This window comes from Scophthalmus maximus, chromosome 2, assembly GCF_022379125.1.
Source record: "Scophthalmus maximus strain ysfricsl-2021 chromosome 2, ASM2237912v1, whole genome shotgun sequence".
NCBI classification, from domain to species: domain Eukaryota; kingdom Metazoa; phylum Chordata; class Actinopteri; order Pleuronectiformes; family Scophthalmidae; genus Scophthalmus; species Scophthalmus maximus.
Window position 1 is genome coordinate 3,072,337 of NC_061516.1, and position 26,195 is coordinate 3,098,531.

A 26,195-nucleotide genomic window follows, 5' to 3' on the forward strand; every position below is an offset into this window, starting at 1 on the left:
TAATGTGAGGTTCCCCTGTTGGTGAGGCCTGGTGTCTGAGCTGTGGATGCAGGCCAGCATTTATAGAAAGTTTTAATGTTATATTTCTGCAACCATCCATTTAGTGTAGCCCCACCTGACTCATCACAGATTAAACCCCTCTGTAAGAACTGACTGCGGAGCATTGTTTCATGTCTTCAGCGAAATGCAGCCTTGTTTAAATTGTTTCATTCGACATGGTAATTGGCTTTGTGATATAACTCCCTCCAGGGCAAACTGCAACATTTGTGTTGTTGTTCAGCAGGGTGTATTAAGGCAGCATTGTGTTTCTGCAAGCTATTTATAATGAATTATTGGAAACATTAGGATGTATGGTTTTGGCAGATAACGCTTATAAAGTAGTAGCTTCAGCCTGTGACAGCAATGTTGTTGTTTTTTTTTCATTAGCATTAATGGTGATATGCTTCATCCATTCTGTGTCATGCAGGAGTTTAAGGTGTGTAACCTGGAGGCTTGCCCCGAGGTCCGCCGCAACACCCCCTGGACTCCCTGGATGCCAGTCAACGTCAGTCAAAACGGGTCACGGCAGGAGCAGAGATTCAGGCACACCTGCCGGGCGCTGCTGCCCGACCCCCAGCAGCTCCAGCTGGGCAAGAAGAAGGTGGAGACCCGCTTCTGTCCCAGTGACAGGTCTGGAGCCTGTCAGACTGACTGTGAGTACTCTCACTCTGCAGCGTGGCTGGCAAAAACACAACTGTTGCCACGTTTTCCTCTGTTTGTCACCAGCAGGTTGTTTCTAAAGATGTCGGGACACTGGGCACTGAAAAGCAAACGGTGCTTTAATTGTGCATTTAGATTTTTAATAAAAACAAAGACATTTCATTTTTCCTAGCTCTGGTTGAAGACTTGGTGAAGATTAGTGGTCGCACTCCGTCCCAGCCCCAAGATGCTCGCTGGGGGTCCTGGGAAACATGGTCCAGCTGTTCACAGCAGTGTTCCAGGGGCTTCCGAACCCGCAAACGTAGCTGCTCGACGGCAGAGGGCAGGACCAACCCGAGCTCCTGCGTAGGATCCCCGGTGGAGTATCAGGACTGCAACATTCAACCCTGCCCAGGTAGCTAGAAGGTTTCTGCAGGGTAGTGGCAGAAGCAGAAGATATGAATTGTATAAATAAAAATGTGATGATATCTATGTGTACCAGTGAGTGGGGCCTGGTCCTGCTGGTCGTCCTGGTCCCAGTGCTCGTCAAGCTGTGGAGGTGGACACTACCAGCGGACTCGGACGTGCAGCAGCCCGCCCCCTGCTAATGGAGGAGACATCTGTATAGGCCTGCACACTGAAGAGGCCCTCTGCAACACACATGCTTGTGAAGGTATGAAAGCATCAGCACAGCTGCATTCCAGGAGAAAAACCAAGAAAAGCGTGCCCACAAATATTAACATCACACATGCAATGGTTTTGCTGTTTCTTTGAATACATCAAGGAAACCTCCACACACCAAGTGAATCAATATCTGTGTTGAGAAAGCAGACAGCAGGGTAGCTGGAGCGTATCCCAGCATGCGTTGGCTGTAAGTTAGACATGAAATAAAAAACAACAACTGGTCCAAACATGGATGAATGTAACTCTGGAGAGACACCGAAGAACAACTGCCGACAATTTCTAAACCCGTGTTTCAGTCTCTCAATGTCTCTTTTCTCTCGGTCATCAGGCTGGGGGGAGTGGACAGAGTGGGGGGATTGCGATGAGGAGGGTCTGCAGCGTCGCACTCGCAGCTGTGGTGAGGACCCGGCAGCTGATGCCGGCCTCTGCCGTGGCAACGTCACCCAGTCCAGGCCGTGCCAGCCTCATGAGGTGCCAGGTGAGCACATATTCCTATTCGCAGAGTTGCTGCACACAATAATTAGCTGCAGACTGATGCTGATGTAAGCTGGAAAAATCCACTTAGTCACACAGAGAGTTTAATCAGACACAAAGTAATGCTGATATGTTCACTCTGTGTCTGCAGAAATTAAAATCGTTCTGCCGGCTTCAAGAACAATATGCCTTTCGAGAAAAATTAACTGGCCTTGTCGTTTTTTATTCTTTGTTGTTTGATCTCTCCGCGCTGCGGTGATTATTCTTCCCTACATTGATTTGCGATGTGTTTTTTTTTCTGTCTTTCTCTCTGTTTCATTTCCGTCTGTCTTTCTCCAGTCATTTTACCCGGACAGGAGGAGCACAGCTGTGGAAGTAAGTCAAAATAATAAGTGTCATCTGTTCCATGAGATCTTGTTATTCTGTCTTATTGGCTGACACACACCTCCCTGACGTGTGTGTGTGTGTGTGTGTGTGTGTGTGTGTGTGTGTGTGTGTGTGTGTGTGTGTGTGTGTGCTGGCAGCTTCTATACCTTCCCTTCTGATGTATCCAAAGCAAATCAATATCACCTGTTTCATTGAAGAGGCAACACCTAGTTATTGTTGCAAGGTTACAAAGCTAATGGCATCTTTTTTTCACCTGGGTACCACACAGTTGGTAGCTTATTGATTTTTCTTTGTAGCTTTGGCACCTTTTGGCCTGGGAGCAGCCAAAGTGTGTGTCTTTTTGATAAAGTTTACTGCAGCCAGATAACAATATCAACTTTCAGTTGGAGGTCCCTCTCTCCTGCCGCTGGATATTTGTGGCAACTTTAAGACCACAAGTTCCGCTATGCACTTGGGAAATGTCAAACTCAAATGGGTGGTCCTTTCCATTTTTTTTAGAAGTTTATGTGATGTCACCTCTTGTTCTCTACTTCCACCCTTAAACTAAACTCTTTGCCCTCTCCCTCTTCCACCCGTCTGCGTCCAGCCTTCACCTTGTTCCAGCTGGTTGCAGTGGGCTTAGCCAGTTTCTTTGCAGCGGCGTTACTGTCGGCGCTGGCCTACACCTCCTGCCACCACCTGAACCGGCCGTCTGCAGAGTCGGCAGTGATCCACCCCAGCACACCCAACCACCTCACCTACAACAAGCCGGATAACACCACGCCAAAGAACGAGAAGTACATCCCCATGGAGTTCAAGGTAGATTGGTGCAGAGAGAGTTTTCTTATGTCACGTAACCTTGACTTTACCTTGTGCCTTTATCTGACAACAACGTCTTTGTCTCTACACTGTAGACGCTAAACAAGAACAACCTCCACGTGAATGAGGAGACGTGCAACCACTTCCCCTCACCGCTGGCCTCCAGCAACATGTTCACCACCACCTACTATCCTCCCAGTCTAAGCAAGTACGACTTCCATCCAGATTCCCCATGCAGGACGTACATGCAGAGCTGAGAAGGAGCCAAACTCACCACATCACCACCCTGAAGGATTTCCTCACTCAAAACAATTACACCAAGATTTTGAAAGGTTATACAAACACCAAAATCACAATCATCAGGTTCCAGTCAGTAGTACAATCTGTTAATGAGATTGGTTCATGTAACAATATTCCTTTCAGTAGGTATAATCCACAGACATCACTGTAAAAAGTTTAAACAAGACTATTTCTTCACCAGAGAGTAGTTGAAAATTCTGTGACAAAGGACGACCCCAAGATCCAGGGATCAACTACACTTCAGACATTGTACTGTACCTGGATTTTCACTGCGACTGAGAAGAGACTCATCTCCTTGGTTATGGACTCTGGTTTTTTCTTGTCAGGTGAGTTCAGAGGACTTACTAATACTCTCTATGGACTACACAGGCAGCTGGGACACTTCAGCGTGGGCCACCATCAGCAAAGACTGATGTCTGTGGAAAAAAACAGACAAATGATCAGGTTCGACAAAATATCCACACAGAAAAATGAACAGAGACTCACAGATTTCTGGCTTATTCGCTTTAATCTTCATGTTTAGCAGCGTCCACAATGGAAAACACTGAAGAGGACGTTTGTGGACAGGCCTCACCAGGTACCGAACATCTCTGACTTTTCTGTCAGCAGATCAGATAAATTATTTTATGGGTGTTCACGGATGTCACTGTTTGAATTTGTATACATCTCCTGAAACAAAGTGGTTGATTTTGTCATTTACTTCTGTTTTCTGGACGTTCATGCGTATACGGTAATTGCTCAACAATCACCAAATACAATACAGCTATACCTGTATATTTCAGAGCCTCTCGCGAGCACATGAACACACCATAATTCAACTGTGGCATAAATAACACAACTATGTGCATAACTGTGATGGATTAACTTGCTCAGCCAGGTTTAAAGTCTCTACATCTTGTTTTTCATAGTGTACGGAAAAGGGCGGAAAACAGCTGCTGCCTGGATGGTAGGAAAAATACAATGTACTTTTCTAACTAGAAAAAAGAATTAAAGCAACATGATAAGTTATAACTTTTTAAAAACTTATTATAAAACATGCGTTGAAACAAAAAAGTTACTATCATGGAATATAACTTTATTTTTCGGACCACAATTAATAGCTAGGAAATTTGGAGAGAAAATGAAATAAAGGAAAGAAACATTACTTGACCTCCCACAATCCAAAAACATGTAAGTTAAAGTGTCCATAGATGTAAATATGAGTATGAAAGATTGTTTGTCTGGATGTGAGTTTCCATGCCTATAAGATTCAGATGCTCAGAGTGGATGATTCTTGTGAAAAAACAGAATCATTTGGAACCAATTGCAGGGGAACCGGAATGTCTTTGATTCCATTGCTCCATTTGATATTCATGTTTCTGTTATCACTGGAAATGTTGTCTTATAATCATATTTTTAATATGTAAGCTTGTATTTCTGCATGTTGAAATGCTGGACTTAATTAATTGGAATTAATCAACTGGAAAGTGTACCAGCTCTCTATTTTCCTTATGATTAGTACCAAATTATGTTTACATGAAGCACATTGCAAATAATTACTTTCATTCTGAAAGAAAAGTAGTCAAAATAAAACTTAAAAATGAATAAATATCTTTTTCACAAGTTGTACTGCTGCTGTAGCCTCCTAACAATATGTTGTTTGTGTTATGTTCCATGACAGTATTGTTGATATTTACGTTAGTCTTCGCTGTAAAATGTATAATTCATTCAGTATCTCGTGCTTCTAATGTGTAAATACCATGAAATGAATTCAGGTGCTTTTCACCGTTTGCGGTGTTATTGTAACATGAAACAAAATAGCCCTGATAATATGCGTGTTCACGTTCGGTTGCTTGCGTACACGTAACATGCATGCACTGTTACTCTCACATGAATATACAAAACCTGTTTGTGTAACCTTTACAGATATGTTTGTATGTATTTGGCCAAGACAATGGAAATTAGAAAGTTGTGTTTTGTATTTAAAGAACCCAGCGACCGTCTTTGTTGTGGATTCTGAATCACAGTTCCACATTAGGTACAGTAAATCCTCCACAGCTTGGTGATGAATCCCCTAAATGGATTTGTATTGCTCCCCCAAAAACACTCCTGCTGAATATGATTGGTGTGAATATGACTAAACACTGCCTTTTGGACACTGTGAACTTTTGTTACTCTATATTTTTTATAATGTACACTGTAAAAAAGCAAAAGTTGAATAAATGAATTTTGGTGGCAATATTTATCCATGGTTATCCATGTTAAAATCGTATTCATGATTCAGAAAAATTTGTAGGTATTTATGACTGATTTCTTTTCTTTACACACTACAACCAACCACTTTCTATAAACTCTACTTTAAATATTTTGAACATAGACTAACTATTGTGTATTAAAACAACACATGACACCACAGGTAATGTCAAAGTGGATTTTTCAAGTGGTTTGAAGGACACAAAAGCAGAAAGACAAAGGTCACAAGTTGCTCTCCTCTTAGTGATTTCAACAAAATCACAAAGTAACAAAAATGACACGGGGGCCATCGGCAACCCCTCTCAGCCCTACCTGGCCCTATAACCCACATATAGGCACCTACGTAGCCCACATGGACATGATATTTTTGCATTACGGATGTTTTCATGTCTGCACAAGGTGATGGAGATGTTGTACTGATATATACACCCAGTCTTTTACTGCCAGTGCTCCTGTGAGATAACAGACAACCGAGGCTGTAATCCTGTTTGTGTTTCCCATTGCCGCCGGATAGGCGGTTGAGCGATGTGGCCTGATCACCGCAATAACAGTCCAAGTGGAAAAGCCATAGAAGTTAATATGAGACCGACGTCTGTCTACACGTCCACTGCCGAATGTTTTGAACCAGTTAGTGCTCACATCAGTGCTGGGAATAGACTGCACTCCAGCTTTCGTCGGTCACAGTCCAATGAGCAGCACTGCTCTGCTGTCTGAGAATTTAATCTGGCGCTAAAACCACTGGATCACAAAAATAGACGAACCTCGTGTGCTTATGCCATTTGCGAAATTATTTATTCTTCTGTGGATTTTTTCCCCCTTCCCATTTAGAAACTAGAAAAACTGGAGCAAAAGTCCATGAATATTACACGGGATATATATAGGAGATGCACTCATTCATGAAGATGGTTTTAATTCATTGTCTACTTTCTGAGGGCCTCATTTTTTTATTTACCATCTTGAAGGGTAAAGTTTCATGTGAAGTTTCTCTCAGTATTATAGGTGCCTTTATGTAAATCTATATAAGTTCTCAGTAAACTTTTTCATTCACCTCATCTAAACTCTTCACCTTCAAATTGTGTGTCAAGTCACGTACTTTTGAACCAAATTCCTAATTATTAACCATTGTCCTCATAGCCAAACCTAATCTGAACCATTACACATACCTGTTTTGTTAAAAATGTATTTGAAAACAAAGTGTTTTGCCCCATTTGATGGCAGTAAAATTCAAAAAGGGATTCAAAAAGGGAGCTGGATGTCCTTCCTCTTCTTATCAGACTGTGTTTGTGCAGCTTCTACTGGCCACTAACTCTAGCGAACCAAACAGTTTAATCCTCCCAAAACTCTCCGTTAATCCACCACATTCACTTGTCAGAAGATTTGCCTGATCAAAGTGTCTCTACACACGTGAAGACATAAGTCCACAGAACAAAGTGGGTCTTTTACATTTGTTTGATGGGCGAAATAAAAGTGCTCAGACGCTCATAGAGAACAGTTGCCATCGCTGTTCTAGGACATGGACTCTGTGGAAAATTGGGTTTGGACATTTACCGGAGATTGTCCGGGTCAGACGCCTTCACAACAACATGAACATTTCCTAAAAATTCAGGCAACATGCTCGCCGTGACTCTTCTGGAGATTTTCCTGCTGTATTCTCACATGGGCTCACTCTGACATTTTCCGTGAATTTAACTAAGGGGGCTGGCAGGGAAAAAGTCTGTAGCAGACATATGCGGACATTTGCGTTCTCACATACAGCCAGTTCCAGGAAGATGTCTGGACTTCAGTGTGTGTCTGGAAGGATCTCAGACGCCATACGCACATATATCCTCCGTTACCAGTGAGCAGGGTGTTTTTGTCTAAAGGGATTCCTACAGCGTCTGGGAACAAAGTGGTTTATATGTTGTCTGTTCCTATTTAGGGCATAGTGACTGAGATATTTTGAGGCTGTTGGTATACCTGCTGTGTAACAGGCCAGGTAAGTGTAGAGACACTCAGGTACTTTGCTGAGAAAAGCTGAAAAAGCAAGTGCCACTCAACGACTCGGGTGTCTCAGATGGACGGAGGAGCTGACTGTCCTCGGTTATTTTTGTTCTCTGGAAGAGATTAAAAAGCAACACATTTCTCCTGTGTGCATGGAGAAAAAGAATCTGTACCACAAACAAATAAATGTGTTGTGATGCTATGAAAGCCCCTCAAAAGAAAGACAACGGCCATTATGGCACTAAATTATTATTGTATCTTTTCTGGAAAACTGGTGAACTAATGGTAATTTTCATTCATCGGTTAATCTGCATTGTCTTTGTCAGATGCCAGGCAGGGGCCAGCGTTTGTTTGTTTTCTCCCCTCCTGCTTTTCTTTAAATTAAATATCAGAGATATCAACTTCTCTACAGTAGTATAGTGTTTATTAATCTTGGCTCACTTCCTCTATTTGTGGTACAATATCTCCCTCTAGTTGTGAAGCAGTGAAAACACACTTCAGATCAAAAAGCCTGACGCTATTTTTTCCCCCTGTTGCCTTTATTTTGACAATACTGCCATCTGCTGGGCAAAGGGAGGAAGAACAAGCGTTAAAACTGTAGCCAATTAATATAACATTAACATTACATTTACTCAAATACTACTAAAGGCTAATTTGACCTCAATTGTCGTTACTTTGACAAAGTAAGTTCTTGGGTAAAATTATTTTCCCAGGAACCAAAAAGGACCCAAGTCACTTTATCTTTTGGTTAACATCTCTCCATAAAGAAATGTAACTTTAGACGATGGATAACAAACATGAAGTATTGCCTCATTGAAAGGGATCAAAGGCCAAAATGTTAGGGAGCCAATGAGGAGACTGGAAGTTCAATATGGAATTATTTCACTAGTCTACATTTCATAGTGTTGGATGTAATGACTTTTGTGTTGTTTGCTTCTCTTTGCAGATTCTGTTGCTGGTCGATTAGGGTCTGTGTGCTTGATTAGTCATAAATTCAAATCATAAAAAACTTACAACTTAATAAATTCATCTTTGTTTGCTAACTAAGACTAAAATAGTTTTTGTTTTTTTTAAACAGTCACGTGGTGCCTCGTTAGGACAGTTAGCCCCGCCCCCCTCTGGATTCTAAAACGCTCCCGTCCGTCATTCGGACGCACCTGGTTCCGAGTGGAGCGTGCGTGACGACCTTTCACCGGCGCGCGCGGCAGGAGCCAGCAACGGAACACCGGCGTCCGGAGGCGGGCGGAGAGGAAGCTGCGTGCGGGACGAGGCGACGAGGCGAGCGCTCATGTTCTGCTGTGTGGCGTGAAGCTGGAGCACGCAGCCCGGAACCCGCCACCCCTCCGCCGGGCTGGACCGGAGCAGCAGCCGCAGCAGCAGCAGCAGCCAGCCCTCTGGACCGATGTCCTGGCCGAAATGTCCCGACACATCTACATCCGGAACAAGATTGGCGAAGGCATCCAGGCGCCCATCTTCCAGGTGCGTCATCTCTGCCCCTCTGGCTCCAACTCCACTTAGTTGCTGAGCACGAGTTCCCTCTGTTCACTGTTCACTACAGTTAATTTGAAAAAGTTAAAATCCATAAAAAAAAAAGACGCCATGGCGACCGGTGACAACCAGCCCCCCTGACTGTCGGCGCACAGCTGGAGCAGGACCGGAGAGCTGCCGCGTAAACAGTGACATTAATAACCAGGAACTCTGATGGTCTCGAACACAAAGTGCATCGAGTAGGAAGTGATTTAGTAAAACCTAAACATATAAACAAATAAACGAATACAATTCATAAAGTTTTGTTAACTTTTAAAACTCTATGGTGCAAGCATTACACATTACACATGGCAGTTATCGACAAAGACTCTTCATTAAAATGTATTGACATATTTTTCTTGTTAAGGTGTTTAACTTCCGGATGATCAAATAAAAGACCAAATCTGCCATTATACTGTAACTCATTGTGAATATTCAGTCTTATTGACTGAATACTTAACATCAAAGCGTTTATTATTGTTTTTTTCTCTATATGTTTCCTTAATTTAAAGAAATCGAACTTCTGCTCTGACTCCAGAATTAACATCATGTATTCCCATGTTCTTTGATGATATCTAATGTAATTTTGCTGGGATAATAATCGTGAATACAGGTGTAATCAACCAATAGCATTTATTTTAATAGGTTAATAACTGTTTTCATTCGGCATAGCTGTCATTATTTCTGCACCATGCTGGGCTCCAGTGAGCAATATGGGTGATATTGAGTGATTTCTTTAAGGATAGATGTTTGGCAGATCTGTATATAATTATGAGTTAATCTATCAGCCCCTGTCAGATGGCCGATGACTCTCTCACTGGAGGCTACTCTCTGATATTAATTGCAGGATATTCATAGACCTACAGTGGCTAACTTTATCCTTCATGTCTCTTCTCAGCGTTTGGCTGTAAGCTTGAATTGAGAGATGGAATAGAGATGGTGGCCCAGATTAATGACCCTGTTTTATAAATTCACAGAAGTAGGTCCCTGACTCTTTTTTTTTTTTTTTTTAACTGTGACATTGTCATTAACTCTCGGGGCTTGAACAGAAATGGGGCAAAACGCTGGCAGATAATTAATTTATCTCCCTGGAGATGACTTCTGCTGGTATATTTGGACTTTTGGAGGAGAAAGAAAGAGAGAAAGTCCGGAGGTAGAGAGAATATAAGTAGGCATGACGCACGTCATAATGTAACAAAGCATAGACTACATTTGGTCATGTAACGTGTTCATACAAGGAGCTAACTTATTATTTGACCTTATTGATTCCTTAGATGCTGTTATTAAACCCTTCTGACAAGTAAATTGATAGTTTACAGATTAGCCATAAACTTTATTATCAATAACTATAAATAAAAAGAAAACACAAATACAACCAAATATATAGAACTGGACTTAAGAAAAGAAACTAACTTTCTAACTTGACAATGTAACCACCCATTTTACAGAATAAACCATGCAGAAAAGATGTGCATTCATGTCTTTACATAAAAAAAGTTAATTTTCTCACAGTTCTATATATTTGGTTGTGTTTTTGTTTTTATTTAAATGCAGTATTTTCCAACTTCCTTTTTCTTCAGGATCCGTACGGACGTTGAAGTTGCAGTTTTCACACCGCTTGAGACAGTAGTTTTTTTATTTAACAGTTTAACCTGTATGGTTAAACTGTTAAATATAAAACCTCAATTACTCTTCTTGCGAAATTTTTTCATATATTGGTATCCGACAATATTCACTCCCTAATGTCGGCATCCACATAGGGTCCCAACAATCCAAATCGGTCAGGCTCTAATCATCTAAAACCTTGTGAAGCTTTTTACTATAATAATACTTAACTTGGAAAATGCTGGTTGAGATGTGGCCCTCTCACGCAGGTGAACCGAGGGACGTACTCGAGGAGGAGCCGACTGAAGAGGTCCGATGGCAGCACCACCTCCACCAGCTTCATCCTCAGACAGGTACAGTGAACTGCGTGTGGTGGAGGGAGCATTGACCGACACCTGCTTTGACACTTCTGGATGACGACACGTTAACTTTCAGGATTGTTGAAAATTGTCATGCGTGGCTATTATTTAATATCACTGGATAAAAGCCTCCCGTCGAGTTTGTGAACGGTTGTGCGTTCACATCACATCACAGGCACAGAGGGTGACATGATGCACGTCCCTGTCGACTGCAGAGGGCAGTCATCTGCTGCTGGCAGAGGGTTAAAGTGCACTAATAAAAGAGGAAGCAAAGAAGAAAATATTTTACTACATAAAGCGTAAAGAAAAATGAGGCTCGCTGCATTAAAAGTGAATTCAAATGTACATGTGCCAGGTTATCTCTGTTTTAATTAGAAAAAGAAAAAGCAATTTAGACAACACTTAAAATGCCTTTCCTTTGCAGGATAGATATGAGAGGTTTGTGACAGTGAATTGTCATGTGAGTAAAAAAAAAGAAAAGTAAAAAAGAAGAGTGTGCAGGGCTCATGGTGTAAGGCTGAGCTGTATAATATAACTTTCTCGGAACTGAATAATGATTCTTTTTTTTACAGTAGTTGGAGATAATAGTGGCCTATTGCAATTTGGGTCTGACATCATTGGGCACAGAGAGAAGTGTGTATGGCGAGTTTTAAATGCAGAGGGTTTGAGTAGGTCTTTACAGCTTTTTGTGGACATTTCTAACAGGTTTTCAAAACACTTGGTTCAAGCACTTCTCGCAGGTTACACCAGGTACTAATGGATGTTAGTGGGTTTTCAAATGGTCTAGAATAGATATAAGTAGTTGCCATGAGTGTCTGTTTGACGGTACAGTGTATTTGTGATTGTACTTATTGTAAAAGAGCCTTATGGTTTAGTATGATTCTGAACTAGACCTCTACATGAGGTCCTGTGTATTATTCACTGCTGTTACCTAAACATCTCTTACATTAAAAGTTTTTCTTTAATTCCTTTGAAGAAATATCCCTAAAACACCAAAGCATGTCACATGACCTTTGGATATTTCTTGAGCAATCGATGCGTCACTGAACTCCCATTCCAATTTTTTTAATAAGATCCAAAATGAGTATTTTTTTATGCTCTCCAGAGACTCGATAAGCAGAGTAAGGATGAGAGGAAACAGGGAAATGGAGGATGCTGCTCCCCTCTTTTACTCCTCCATCCCCCTCCCCCGATCCCCCGCACACACACACACACAACAAAAAAAATCAAGGAGAGGGCTCATCCAAGCTGAGTGGACAGCCAGCCAGCCAATCAGCTCCGTGCACATTGGCTGTGTCATCAGGCTTGGATATTGAGGAAGGATCCACTGCTCTGTTGCTGCTGCTGCCTCTGCTTCTCTCGCGCTGTATATGTATACGTGTGTGGGTGTGTGTATATGTGTGTGTGGAAGCCTGATGAAATGAAATGCCAGGATTGGGCTACCTCCAGGGAGAGCCTCTCCATCCTATAATGTGAGCCAGCCTGCAGCGCTGTGGGATCAGGGAGAAGCTGCATCCATCAAGCGACAGGCCTCCGGAGGACCAGGCGTGATCCAACGGGAGGGGAGATATTTAAAAAAATATATAAATTATTCTTCTCTGCTGAGGAGAGAAGGGATTGTCGTCATCCCTCCCATCCATCCTTTTTTCCTCCTCTCTGAGGTGCCCCCTCCTTACTCCTCCGCCTCCACTCTTCATTTTTACCCCCCTCATTCTTTCTAGAGGCACTGGTTGGAATATCAAACCTCCATGTATGACAATTTGTACCTGCATGGATTTGAAGACTCGGAGGCGGTGAGTGTCTGGATGTGTGTGTTTGTGTTTTAATCTGCTTTTGTGCTCTCTCGCTGTGTGTTTATTGATGGGAGTAGCTCAGCTGTGCACACACACACACACACACACACACATAAGAGGCCTTTAATTCGTTAGCCAACAGTACACCGTAGCGTGATCGTGGGCTATGCTTGGCTGGAAGGGGGTTGGGTGGGTGGGTGGTTGTTGGTGTGTGTGTGAGTGTGAAGGGGGTGGGGGGTGCACATTAGGCAGATGGCGTCTGACGTTTGACATTAACACATTCCTGGATTCATTTCCCTAAATATGTGTATGTGTGGTTCTGTATGTGCTGTATATGCGGCTGCTACCCTCCCATGTTCCTGTAAGAACGGCTGTCAGGAGCCATTTAGTGTTCATCACGCTCTGTACCTCTGCTTTCAAAGAGGAAGATGGGATGATGATGATTACTCGTTTCTCCCCCAAGGTCCATTATACAAATCCTCACCTGTCACATCTCTACATTCAACCCCTTGAAAAACTAAAACAAATTGCAGCTGAATATTCTGTATCTGACCCTGCGACTGATCGCTGCACGGGCCATGCCGAGGCTCGGTGGAACATGCATCGTGATGTCATTAAGTGGATTCTGATGTTGATGAGTCACATGCCGAAGCTACTCCATTGGATAACGGCTCAGATGCTACGGCGCAACCTCAAAGCTTCCACACGGACGCAACACGATCGTTGGTGTTGGACTGGAGGATTTATCGTTTTAGAAATGGGCACGAAACTGTATTGAGAAGGAAAAAAAAAAACCTCTCACTCTTGTAGGTTAAGTCCACACAATGTGTGAATCACGTCAATATACGTGATGTTTTTGGACTGGTGGGTTCACGCCAGCATTCTAGTATTGTGGTTGCATAAAGTTGAAAAAGGGGACCAAGATAAAGAGGTCCTCACTTTCCTTCTAGTATGGGTTAAGCCTAAAAAATACTGGAATCCTACAATTCCCATAATGCAACTCACTCAATTGTGTTTTTTTTCATTACACACTTCCTGTCTGATAAATGTCCTTGTCTTGCAAGCCCTGCATAATCATTTTGTAAAACCTGCTTTTACTTCTGCTAAACAGAGATGATGCTGATGACATGAATATGACCTCATCACGGGTGATTTATCTTGGACGTGGGAGTAAACTGATCTTAATGTGTAAAATTTGATGGAATGCTCCTGTTTCAGAAAAAACTTGTGAAATAACCCTGACCAGCAGAAACATTGCGAGCAGTGTGCTGTAGTCAGGTCCCTCCTCTGCCCGCTTGTAAAAAGCCAAAAGTGCTTAGCTATGATGACCAGCGTGATTGATCTTTGTGAGACTAATGGTCTTCCTTAATTGAATCATCATTAGTGGCTGAGTGTTTAGATTAACACAGCATAAGAAAGCAAGTTTGGTCCAGTTGTGTCTAAGCAAAAAGAGAAAAAGAAAAAGGCTGATGGCTTATGATCCTATTTAGTCTCTCTTTTTTCTACTGCTGTTGAAAGAAGGTGAAAATACTTTCCAGATATTTGGTGTCATCAAGCTCAAATTGCAGAAATGTATTTGATATATCGGCCAATATGTTTTATCTAAAATATTTTACTCTCTCAAATTGGCATCAGCCCCAAAAAATCCATGTTGGTCAGGTTCTAGTCAAAATCACCATGGCTGCTAAAAGTCACCTAACAATTAAACGTAACAACAGTTCATAATTTAGAAATTACTATCCACGACATAATTTTGACTTCCTATCATAATTTAATACATTTCATTGCGCACACAAGATGCATAAAGTGTGCACGAGGTTTGAAGGGACTTCTCCCCATGTGTCACGTTTCATGACCATATGGGAGGACAGCAGGAGACGGGTCAAAGAGAAATGTCACCCTTTCATTCAGTGATGCATGAATCTACCTCTTCCTCCAGTCAAATCTGTCTGTGCAGAAATGCCTGTGAGCGTGAGATTGGCTGCGTGTGGTCATACAAACTGCTGACGGCACAGGAATGGAAATTCCACTTTGTCTGAGATGCTCCTGGCAGTCTGCTCTCTTCTACATCATCCGTTTCACCTGATCCTTGTTCGCAGTGCCAAGCCACCACTCTGGACTTGGCTCTGCCAGTGGGACCTGATGCAAACCCCCAAATTTAAGACAGCCTGTCATCTCACATCATTGTTCTTGGCAGCTCTGATTCTCCGACCGTCAATGGGACAAAGCTATAGAACATGGCCGACATCACGCGTCTTTATGAACCTTGGAGCTTTTGTCCCATTTCGTCTTTTCATAGAGATCTAGATCGTCCGTCTGTCCACGGAGGTTTTGTGTGTAGTTCACCCTCGTGATTCCCGCCTGCTCTCCATTAAATGGGTCTTCAACCATAAATTAGGAGCAGAGTTCTTTTGCTCATCTGCATCAGTCATGATTGGATCATCCAGTTTACTGTTCCTCTAAATGGATATTTGCTTACTGTACTGACAAGGCAGGATAAAATGTTTCTTGTCAGCCAGAAGGTGAGAGTATTTCAACTAGAGACCCATTGTGTCAGACTTGACCAAACACTCCCAATAATCCACAAGCTTTTCGTAACCCTAAGGTGTGTTTTCTGTTTGCAGGGCTCAGCTGATTCATACACTAGTAGACCATCAGACTCAGATGTCTCTCTGGAGGAGGAGCGGGAGGTCCCGGCCCAGGTCCAGAGCCAGAGCCCAAGCCAGAGCCAAGGACCGGGACAGAGCCGTCAGGAGAGGGAGCAGCAGGCCACCATTCAACTGGAGAGAGCCAAGGTTGTCAACCTGTGCCACTTGGCCAAATTCATCCGTGGTTATCTTTATATAGGTTTCTACAGTCTGGTTATTAAAAACTGGCCGATAATTGCATATATGTATTCTGTTTCTCACCATCCTCTAGACCAAACCTGTGGCATTTGCTGTGAGGACCAACGTCAGCTACTGTGGTGCACTGGATGAGGATGTTCCAGTCCCAGCCACAGCCATCTCCTTTGACGCCAAGGATTTCCTCCACATAAAAGAGGTGCGTTTTTCATTTTTACATCAAACATGACACCTACTGCCACTATGTCAGCTCAAAATAAAATTTGCTCAGGAAAAGTTTTTCCATTTCTCTTCTGTTCTTTTTTTCCCCCTCATCGTCCTCAGAAGTTCAACAACGACTGGTGGATAGGTCGGCTGGTGAAGGAGGGCTGTGAGATCGGCTTCATCCCCAGCCCTCTGAAGCTGGAGAACATCAGACTCCAGCAGGAGCAAAAGAGAGGACGAGTCCAAGGGTAAGTAACAACAGTAAAAAACACTCATGTCAATATCAGCATTACATGGCCACAACAGCTAACGGAAACGAAAAACATGGTACCAGTGATGATAATCAGCATTTTTCACCATTTTTCGGGGACAAATGTTTGATAAACTTAAAAGATAATTGACAGATTAATTATTTAATAAAAAATAATTGTTAGTTGCAACCCTGTCTGAACAGTTTACCTTTACACTCTGGAGGCTTGATTATGTTGCCGTCTCTGTCTGGCTTAGAATAAAACGTATAAACAGTAAAAAGTGTAAATTCTGTCTGTTAACTCCAGATAGAACAGAGAAGGTCTGCTCATGACTCATCCCAATGTACTCCATCACCTCCACTAATGCTGACTGCACCTTTTTAACGGTTTCAATAGCTCTAATTAGCGCTCCTATCAGCCTCCTAGTTTCTGTCTGTGTGTGTGTGTGTGTGTGTGTGTGTGTGTGTGTGTGTGTGTGTGTGTGTGTGTGTGTGTGTGTGTGTGTGTGTGTGTGTGTGTGTGTGTGTGTGTGTGTGTGTGTGTGTGTGTGTGTGTGTGTGTGTGTTGTGTGTGGTGTGTGAGAGAGAGAGATGTGTTGAAGGTTGTGTCGTCCAGAGTTTGTACAGTAACTCACATGCACTTCCTCAAGCCTCTCGGTTGAGTTTAATACTAATCCCACTGGACTGGAGTGCTGCAGCGCTTCACTTACTAGTTTGACTTCCGTGGCTATTTGTCACCAAGCCTCCCAGACGAGCAGAGACATTTGAACCCCATTAACTAGGACTACGTTTTCACTGTAGCTGAAAAAACGCCACCTTCCCGAGGTGATGGAGAGTCTGAAAAAGTCTGAGAAAAGATGAAAAATTAATGGTGTCTAAGATTGTTGAGTTGAAGTTGAAAAGGTGTCCCGCCAACCTTAAGATTTGTGATAGAAATCATATATGAGCCCATAAAAAATTTTTTTTGCAGTTGATGGCTCATATTTTCTGGTCCAAGTACCATATCCTTTTTTTTTTTTTACTATGTTTTCCTTTTTTGTAATCAATGCAACACAGAAATCGTTAATTAGTATTTACCCTCCCTGTTTTACATATTTCCTCCACAGTAAATTACCACTAAGCCTTTTTTTTCAAACTTTTACTGTCATTTTCCACATTAATACCATGGTGTGTTTCTGTCTTTTCTTTTTATCCCCTCTTGTCTTTTCCAGTAAGTCTGGAGGGAACTCTTCTTCCAGTGTAGAGGATGAGGTATCTGCCTCAATCCGACCCCTCATATCCTCGGCAGGTGAGGGCATCGCTCAGGGGGAGAGGGCTGTTAGTAGCCAGTCAGCTTAGAGCCGAGCTTCCTGAACCACAACAGCATAGAGAGAATAAGACTCCAAATTCTTCCCATGTCTCTGCATAGAGCATAAGTTTTTCTGCGTAGAGTTGTTGGTACATTTTCCCATGATCCTCCTCTTCCTCCAGTTGAGGACTGCAGGCGCTCTGAGATCGGAGCTTACCACAGTGTGAACCCAACGACAAGACTTTGACCCCCCCTCTGAACTGCACTCATGTGACTTTGTGAATATGACAATAGGACAATAGAAACACTATTTCACATGTTTGGTATTATATGGTGCTGGATATGTTTTGATAGGATTCCTTTGCTAAGCATTCTGATGAAAAGCTACTTCAATTGAGATTTTTCTGGTGACGCCTCCCGCACCGGCAGCTACTGACGACACTGTCACTGTCTTCTCTCCCCTCCCACAGGAAAGCAGAAACAGAAAGTGGTAAGTTGGTGACGGTAAAACCCACTCGTTTACCATCTACTAGACTGTTGTCGGTGACATCATCAGATGACAGGAACGAGTAGCTCAGAAACATAAAGTCTGACAGGAAGTCACACGCTCATGCCCAGAAATACTTCAGCCCTTCTGAAGTATCCAGTGACACTTCACCACCGTCTCTTTGATGCCAAAGTACCTCACCATAATTTTTTTATCCAGAAATTACTTGACACAATTTTAACCAACTTGATATAGTCCAACTTAGTCACTTTTAACAGAACTTTCGACTGCATCTCACAGTCTTCCTCACCCAGTTGTCATGGAGATGCCTCCGTGTGCTGTACCATATCTCTCTGTACTTCATCTAGAAAGAAATTGATTTGCACAACTGCATAAAATCAAGTATCACCACTTTGGCATGGTGTGTTGTGTTGCTCCTTCTTATCGTGGTGTCTGGTATTGTGTGAATGGGTCTGTCTTTAGCCAATCATATCCATCCATCTATGTAGCAAAAAGGAAAACATTGATTAGTTGGTCATTGTGTTTTGACTACATCGGTTATTGAAGTAATTTGCTAAAAAGCAGTAATGTCTACATTACCAGGAAAGGTGACTCAAAAAGTTATGACATTTTTACAGGAATTAATTGCATCTGTATATTCACTATAAGTGTTTTATTAAAGAAATTCTAGTAAAGATAATGAGTACATTATCATTTACTACATGCTGATCTGATTGCAAGAGAAGTTCAACTGACTCCGCTGGCTTTATCCGTTTCTTTTTTTGGAATGTTTTCTGTGCCAGTTATTTTGGGTCCATTGTTTTGTTTGCGATGAGTCGACTGCTGCTGATTAAGTATCTCTGCGTCAACAGACGGAGCACATTCCCCCGTATGACGTGGTCCCCTCCATGAGGCCGGTCGTGCTGGTGGGACCCTCGCTCAAGGGTTACGAGGTGAGCTGAAAGCCTAAAAATATAGCAGACAAAATGTGACGTTTTGTCAGTGCAAAAATGACAAGATTTCCTGAAAGGAGATGAGTCCTGTGCGTCTTCCTCTCCGTCACCCAAAATAGCTCGCTGTTGGCGCGGTGAGTGTGTCACCGCCCACGTTACATCCAGATTGCAGCCAGACTGATGAGACTAAGAGGTCAGATGAAAATATGTTGTGTAATTGGCAGGTTTGAGCTTTTCTGGAAAGAGTCTTCATTTAACTGCCTTAATGCTTTCTATTAACTGAAACTGTTTAGGAATCACGGGAAAAATATTAAGGACACACTGCAGTACTGTGATTATTAAGAAATACACAGAACCTAAGAGCTATGATTGTTTCGATAAGGAAAGGAGCAGAAAGTCTATATTTAGGACGTTTGAACTTGGGAGACAATTAAGATGCAGACTTTGCTGAAACTCAGTATCAGGAACTTGCTGCATCTATTAAATTCAATAATAGATGACGAATGGCAATGGATATTCCAAAATAAGCTGTAGAGCTGTGGGCCGTAAAACCAAAATTTTAAAAAAATATGCTGCAAAATCAGGATTTAAGAAACATCATATTTTTTTAATCATGAATGTTTCTCATTGTATCATTGGCCGTAAAACAACAAAGCAAGCAGAAACCATCTGATACCATAATACCACAATAATAACGACCGCATGCAACTCCTCTCTGTCAATGCAGGTAACAGACATGATGCAAAAAGCTCTGTTCGACTTCCTCAAGCACAGATTTGATGGCAGGTAAGTCACATCGCGGATCACCACTAAATAGTTGAGCAGACATTTGGAAAAGAGAAAATTTATGTGGAAAACAGTGTGTGGTTTATTTTGTTTGTAGGACAAGATACATTTCCCTGCACAATCTAATTTCATATTTAAAAATCCTTACCTCGTTGTTACAGGATATCGATCACACGTGTCACAGCAGATATATCGTTAGCCAAACGCTCTGTTCTCAACAACCCCAGTAAAAGGGCCATCATTGAACGATCCAACACTCGCTCCAGCCTAGGTGAGAAAACTCCACATGTTCCTGTTGTACATGTTGTGTTCTAGAGGAAGTTTGACGTTTTCTGCTGCTCTGTGTAAATGTTCCCTCAGGTAGAGGATGAAAATGCAATGAAATAACATGCAAAATGTCTAAATGTCTTGTTTTTCTCCAATTAATAGTGTGCTATAAATAAAATGGACATGGGCTAATTGAAGGGAAATGTTGATAATGGGCAAATATGTGAATGTGTATTTTGTGTTTGAATTGCATCTGGTCTCATCAGCCGAGGTGCAGAGTGAGATTGAGAGGATCTTCGAGTTGGCCCGCTCCCTGCAGCTGGTGGTGCTGGACGCTGACACCATCAACCACCCAGCCCAGCTCCTCAAGACCTCGCTAGCCCCCATCATCGTCCACGTTAAGGTCTCCTCTCCAAAGGTACCTAACCCTAACCCTCACGGGAGGACACGGACATAAGAGACAAAGTAATAAGATGAGTTTAAAGTGCTCAGTAGCAGGTTTAGTTTACTGAATCAAAATATATATATATTTGTATGTGGAACTTTTAGTTGCAGGAAGGTTCCTGTTGACCATTGTTCCCCTGCGTTTCCACCACGATCTTAAAACTAGGGGAGATTAAGCAAAGTAGCCTGCTGACATTTGAACAACCTGTTCCATTCCAGGCCACAAGGCAGCGCTAATGCAGAAGACTATACAACAATGACTTTTTATGAATCAAGGAAAAACAACAACAGTAAATTCAAACTGTGCTGCTTTTGAGCAGAAAAAGCATATTCCAAGTCATGTACTAGTAGTGCCCCCCTGAGCAGGATTTAAAGATCTTGATTTAGACCCTGGTTCCTGTGGTGGAAACGCCCATTACCTGCAAAGGTTCCTAGTTCCTGGGGTAAATTCCTGCCGTCGACTCAGTTTAATATTCATCAGTCAACCCTGGACAAAGTTGAAGCATATCATATAATCTCTGCAGCCACTGTCCGGCAGGGTCAATCAGTTGGTGGAGACAAACAACAAGACATGTTAAAGGTAACTGGCTTGTTGGTCGATATTTTCCCTCCACCGGTGTCAGAGCTCAGCACAAACACTATTTGATGACTTTCATACAAGAGTGCGGTGTTGGTAAAGATTAAAGATCTGCACCGTGGCACCTTTGCATGGAAGAGTACGTCTGCTGCACTTCTTCCCTCTACACTGGGGTGACAGCAATCACCACTGAGACCAGTGGAGAATCTCCCAGACACATCCTGGTCTTCCACTCTGATGTTTTTTACACCGTAGTCTCCTGGCATGCAGCACCAGTCAAATTGACCAGTGTACAAAAAAATAAGAAAGAAGCAATCATTTTAGAATTACATCTCCGTCATTTTTCTTTCATAAAAGAAACACAAGTACAGCCCCATAAGATCGCTGTACACACAGAAAAACATCCTCAGTTGTTTTTTCCAAATTGCTCATTAATGAAGTCCCTCCACCACTGTCGCCTTCTGCATGTGACGAGGAGCAACGCAGGCTGACATGAAACGACTGTGATATTTGCAACTTGTAACTGGAGCATCATGTTCTTTTCGTGTGGTGCCATCCAGGTCCTGCAGAGGCTTGTCAAGTCCAGAGGAAAGTCCCAGAGCAAACACCTGAATGTCCAGCTTGTGGCCGCAGACAAATTGGCCCAGTGTCCTCCGGTGAGTGGGCATCCTCATCCTCTGGCCTTACATAAAATCAAAATCTTTTTTGCTAAATCTTATACATGTGTCAGTGTGGATCTTGTTTCATGTTTCTCATCCTACTTTTCCTTCCTCCGAAACTTCCCCTGCTCACAGGAAATGTTTGACATAATCCTGGACGAGAACCAGCTGGAGGACGCCTGCGAGCACCTGGCAGAATACCTGGAGGCCTACTGGAAAGCGACCCACACCTCCATGGCAACACCCCTAAACCCCCTGCTGGGACGCAACCTGGGCCCCACCACCCTCACCCCCTACCCCACCAGCATCTCTGGACTGCAGGTACAGAACCCGTACCATGGGGAACATTTTGATGTAGTTTTCAGTTGCTATTAATCTGTCGTGCTCTCTACACTGTATGACGGGAGATAATGAACAATTATTGCACTTTCACCCTCTCCAAAGAGACATGCAATAAGAGAAATGCATGTTTTGACTTTATTGGTAGAAATGTTATATTGGAAACACTGTTTCCACAGTTTTCAGGATTATTACAATGGGATGATGTCTAACAGAGTCGTGTTGTCCCAACCTCCCCCGTGTTGCTGGTATCTTCATGTGATCAGCAGAGCCAAAGAATGCGACAGAGCAACCACACAGGAGATCATTCCACCCTGAACGAACGTCGCAACCTGATGACGTCAGACGAGAACTACCACAACGAGCGGGCGCACAAGGGACGCAACCGCATGTCATCTGGTTCGCAGCATAGCCGAGAGCAGCAGGACCCGTACCAGGACTACCAGGACCCGTATCAGGATGCATACAAACCACATCGCAATCGCAGTTCACCGGGCAGCTACAGCCACGACTCCCGGCACCGGCTCTGAGCCCACCCTTCTCACCGCCGGGGCCCACGCGGCCCAGATTCCACCCAAAACAAACGCTACAACAGAGCTCAGACGGTCCCAAATTGTACCTGTTTGGTTTGCGTTCCATTTCTTTCACCTACCTGGCTATTTTCTCTCTTTCAAAGTCAAACAAAGTCACGTTCGGATGTCAGGTATTTATTTTTAATCGAGCTGCAGGGCAACCCTTTCAACCTACAGCCTGAGTAGTCGAGAGGTTCAGGATGCCTGAGTTAACTTGTGCTGTAAAATAAATCCCTTCAGTTTATGTTACTGGGACCTTTTTGGAATTGTACCAACACGAGGCTCAGCAGACGTGCAGCGGACATTGTGCTCGTTGCCCACGTCGGCAAGCGAGGTGCGGACAGTGGTCGGATGGTGACGGTGTGTGGGCTTCAAAGTGCCCGGGACATCGCACGCGGTCGGAGGGAGGTCCACTGCACACAGACTGCTGAAGGCTGCTGAGCCCCTTCTCCTGGGCCATGTATAAATCCTCTCACCATTTAGCTTATTGCATGCTGATAGATGATCAACCTCCGCATCCACTTCATTGATATTTTGTACCTAGCACTTCCATGATAAGGTATAGATACAGAGGTTCCGATTTCTAAATCACCTGGCGGTGGAGCAGGCGGCAGGTGCTGGGTCTGTGGTGGGGGCGTGCCGAGGAGGTCTGGCTGCTAGTTTTGAAAAACTGGTGCTTCAAATTCCCAAACTATTTTGCTATTTGAACCCCACTTCGAGCAAGGCCAGCTTTTCTGTAGCTTAGATTTAGGATTTCATTTGGGTAAAGACCCTCACCGTCACGAAGGGAACGGACTCAGATGGTGCTGGGATCAGATCTCGGTGACACTGTAGGGGAAGGCAATACGGCTTCTGTTCTGAACAGCCAGCACTTAGTTAGAGGAAGAAGTAATTGTGACAGTCCGTCAGATAGAGTGAAATACAATAGCGAGATACTTGAGATGCATTTGATGTTGTTGAGATGTGGACCGGCATAAAAAAACAAAGATGTGAAAACCTTTTGAGCACATTGGGATGTTCTGTCTGATATTTTTGCCCCTGTCCGCGTTAATATACGAGTTCTTCCTTTTCAGTCCGATAGACATTAAAGGAGTCGCTTTGCATTTATTAGCGACTGATGTCACGCGATTGGTTAACCGCTGTCAAAGTTCCTTCTATTCGTTTTTTTCGGGATTGGAGACTCAAAGATGTGACGTATGCAGGATCGGTTGCATCATGTTCATCCTCTGTGTAGCTGGCATGTTGTCCTGACTGCAGAGCATGTTACCTCCAGACGTAAAAATAAACTCCTACTGTAATCAAGTTGATGTTTGTAGAAGTGTAGGGCTCACTCCTTTCTCTGAGGAAAAAAAGATGTTAAAGGGGGGAGAAAAAAAAAAGGAATAGACAAACGAGGCCCTAAATTTAAAATGAACGATATCTCTGGAACCCCGAGGTCTGTAACTAAATATAGGGAAATGAAATGGTGCAGCGAAAAATCTTTTTTTAAGTGTTGGTATCTGTCATTCAGGAATGTTTCAGTGGATTGCATGACTCACATGAGGGGACAGTTTCTAATGATTCAGAATTTCCTTGTATGGTAGAACGTTGCACTGAAATGAACAGTGATCTCGCCTTGAACTCGCTGACGCATTAAGCTCAGACAACACGGGCGGTCGTTGACCCAACAGGGTGTTTATATGAAAGCAGAGAGCTGCTGTGATTGTTCTCATAATACACTCAAGTTGTCTCATGATTCCGATTTAATTATCTTATTATTTTCAGATAACTGTAATAGCTAGCTGGTTTTAATATTTAAATAAATACTTTTGGCTCAGTAGAAGATCAAATTGAAGTAGAGCAATTAGTGTTTCCTTGTGATCACAGTTTAAACATCTCGTCAATGTCATTTCACGCACCGCTGAGAGAAAAGAGCCCTTTGGAAAAATAAAATGCAATTTGTTATTTAATAATGATGCGATGGTTAATTCCTTTTCCTGGAATGAGTAAATACGAGAAACACTAAATGAACCCTTTTGTTTCTGTTGTCCTGATGTTTTCTCCGACATTCATCGTGTACAGTGTGACGCAGAATACGTTTGTCATGTTTAGACAAATCTTTAAAAGCTCCTCTTAAACTCTTGGATGTCTTTTCCCTGACGCAGCAGCAGATAAACGGTGAACGAACCTCTGAAAAATGCAAATAATTACTGGCTCATTTAATAATCCTCTCCCTTAAATCATTTTTTTTGTGTCTGCGATACACAGTGCTATCCCAAATGTCTAGACTTTCGTATTTTTTTCTGTAAGACAGAAAGAATAGAACAAAGATAAGTTAGGAGCTGCTGCTGTTCCGGCGATTCCCCCGCTTTAATACATGTCTCATACATTACAATTAGTATTATTATCTTAAATAAGTCTGTTAAACTTTTGACCCTAAATCAGTTTGTGGGGTTATTTTTAGAACATAGATATAAATTCTGACCTACATTTAGGATATTCGACTGTCCCCAATAATTTTATAGCCTGACAGTTTCAGGATTTCTTGAAGGGACCTAATTCTAAGACCTAATTTGAATAAATTTCCCCTTCTCACTTCACTGACGACAACTTCAAGCCTGACATTAAATGCAAAATGTTGAAAAGTAGCTCCTAATTTATTGATTTAAACTTGCAATTAGGCATCGTGTTCTCTTCATGATTCACTTTGAGAAACTCATATAGCACAAGAAAAAAGAAGTGGGTTTTAAGCAACTGTTCCTACAATGTGAATGTGGTATAAGGGCACAGACTATTTCAAGAATTATCTTTGCCCACAGACAAGGCTGCAAATGAAAAAAAAATAATGCTACTGTTTACAGGCATGCTTTTCTGTCTCTTTCTGCCCCATAGCATTGAATCCCATTGGTTGATTGAACAGGGAGCCATTTTCCATTTGAATTCAAGCCAACCAATGTTGAGCTGGGCTGCTTGAGACAATCAGAAGGGATTTCCAGACCAGCATCCCACCATCCCTCTCTTTGTGAACGCCCGAAAATGATGAGATACGTTTGCCCCCATCAGAAAGCCTCTGAAATCTGTCCTTCCTGGCCTTCTCGCATTGAACCTCCAAATTTCATTACTGATTTTATTTTTCACGGATTAAATCTCAAGGTGACCACAAAAATACAAAAAATGATCGGGAGGATTTTCTTTGGGAAAATGTAGGAAATCCCCCCCCCCCCCCCCCCAAAAAAAGAAACAAAAGAAGCAAAATAATTCACAATTATTCCAGTAGATGAGTAATAGATGAATATTTGCTGGCAATTATTTTTATAACAAATAAATGTATATAATGTCTTTGAGAGATGCTATTTGCTGTATACATATGCTGAGATGAGAACAACGACCCATGCAGGACACTTGGAATGGCAGTGAGGTCCAGTATACAAAGTTTTGGTAATGTGCAATACAAACGGCATGCTGTTTTAAAATGAGGAACTCCATGTACTGTACTATGCAAGCGCAAACTGTACATCGCTTCATGCATTGGCTTCCCCCCCGACCGCCCTTTTTCCGAGCAGCTTCATCTGGACTTTTAAGGGTTTGTTTATTGTTTGTTTTTTTGCAGCTAATGCGGTATTGCATGCATAAAATACCATTCTAATTTGTAAAAAAAAAAGTTAAAAGAAAAATAAGTGAAATTGGAGGTGATTGTGTTTAAAGCAAGGGTACAAGTGACTTAAAACAT

At 42.6% G+C, this 26,195-nt stretch overlaps 2 protein-coding genes and 1 long non-coding RNA gene across 13 annotated transcripts in view; 2 read left to right on the plus strand and 1 right to left on the minus strand.

Moving 5' to 3' along the window:
• Positions 1 to 5,545, plus strand: part of LOC118300714 (semaphorin-5B-like) — a 29,647-nt gene extending 24,102 nt beyond the window's left edge. For 4 of the 5 annotated variants that reach the window (XM_035625368.2, XM_047327698.1, XM_035625369.2 and 1 more), the window contains 7 exons: positions 467 to 692; positions 872 to 1,093; positions 1,181 to 1,351; positions 1,691 to 1,840; positions 2,176 to 2,211; positions 2,810 to 3,021; positions 3,117 to 5,545. In XM_035625368.2, the coding sequence (XP_035481261.2) occupies positions 467 to 692; positions 872 to 1,093; positions 1,181 to 1,351; positions 1,691 to 1,840; positions 2,176 to 2,211; positions 2,810 to 3,021; positions 3,117 to 3,278 (1,179 nt within the window). In that variant the 3' untranslated portion in view covers positions 3,279 to 5,545. The remainder of the gene's footprint in view (positions 1 to 466; positions 693 to 871; positions 1,094 to 1,180; positions 1,352 to 1,690; positions 1,841 to 2,175; positions 2,212 to 2,809; positions 3,022 to 3,116) is intronic. The other variant, XR_007029840.1, reaches the window with a different exon arrangement.
• On the minus strand, positions 615 to 8,829 carry LOC118300723. Its single transcript, XR_004790143.2, has 3 exons — positions 8,691 to 8,829; positions 3,580 to 3,737; positions 615 to 1,108 (listed from the first exon to the last, which is right to left on the minus strand). It is a non-coding gene; the product is annotated as an uncharacterized LOC118300723 (long non-coding RNA).
• On the plus strand, positions 8,629 to 25,687 carry LOC118300716 (voltage-dependent L-type calcium channel subunit beta-4-like). Of its 7 annotated transcripts, none has more exons than XM_035625376.2 (14): positions 8,631 to 9,012; positions 10,935 to 11,018; positions 15,442 to 15,612; positions 15,737 to 15,859; positions 15,985 to 16,112; positions 17,326 to 17,402; positions 17,873 to 17,892; positions 18,762 to 18,842; positions 19,570 to 19,628; positions 19,790 to 19,899; positions 20,162 to 20,313; positions 21,477 to 21,572; positions 21,711 to 21,896; positions 22,181 to 25,687. In XM_035625376.2, the coding sequence occupies exons 1-14, from the start codon at positions 8,950 to 8,952 to the stop codon at positions 22,442 to 22,444; spliced, it is 1,614 nt and encodes a 537-aa protein (XP_035481269.1). In that variant the 5' UTR covers positions 8,631 to 8,949; the 3' UTR covers positions 22,445 to 25,687. The 7 variants fall into 7 exon arrangements, with proteins under 7 accessions (XP_035481272.1, XP_035481269.1, XP_035481267.1 ...); XM_035625374.2 differs by having other exon boundaries at positions 8,879 to 9,012; positions 10,916 to 11,018; XM_035625375.2 differs by having other exon boundaries at positions 8,879 to 9,012; positions 10,916 to 11,018; positions 22,184 to 25,687.
• Positions 25,688 to 26,195: the final 508 nt, after the last annotated feature.

What these genes read in the sequence shown, in the direction of transcription:
- LOC118300716 (XM_035625374.2), top strand. Translation starts at nt 8,936, where the DNA reads ATGTCCTGGCCGAAATGTCCCGACACATCTACATCCGGAACAAGATTG. An exon ending in TTCAACTGGAGAGAGCCAAG is followed by an intron (nt 15,613 to 15,736) that starts GTTGTCAACCTG and finishes ACCATCCTCTAG; the next exon opens with ACCAAACCTGTGGCATTTGC. An exon ending in TTAAGGTCTCCTCTCCAAAG is followed by an intron (nt 20,314 to 21,476) that starts GTACCTAACCCT and finishes GGTGCCATCCAG; the next exon opens with GTCCTGCAGAGGCTTGTCAA.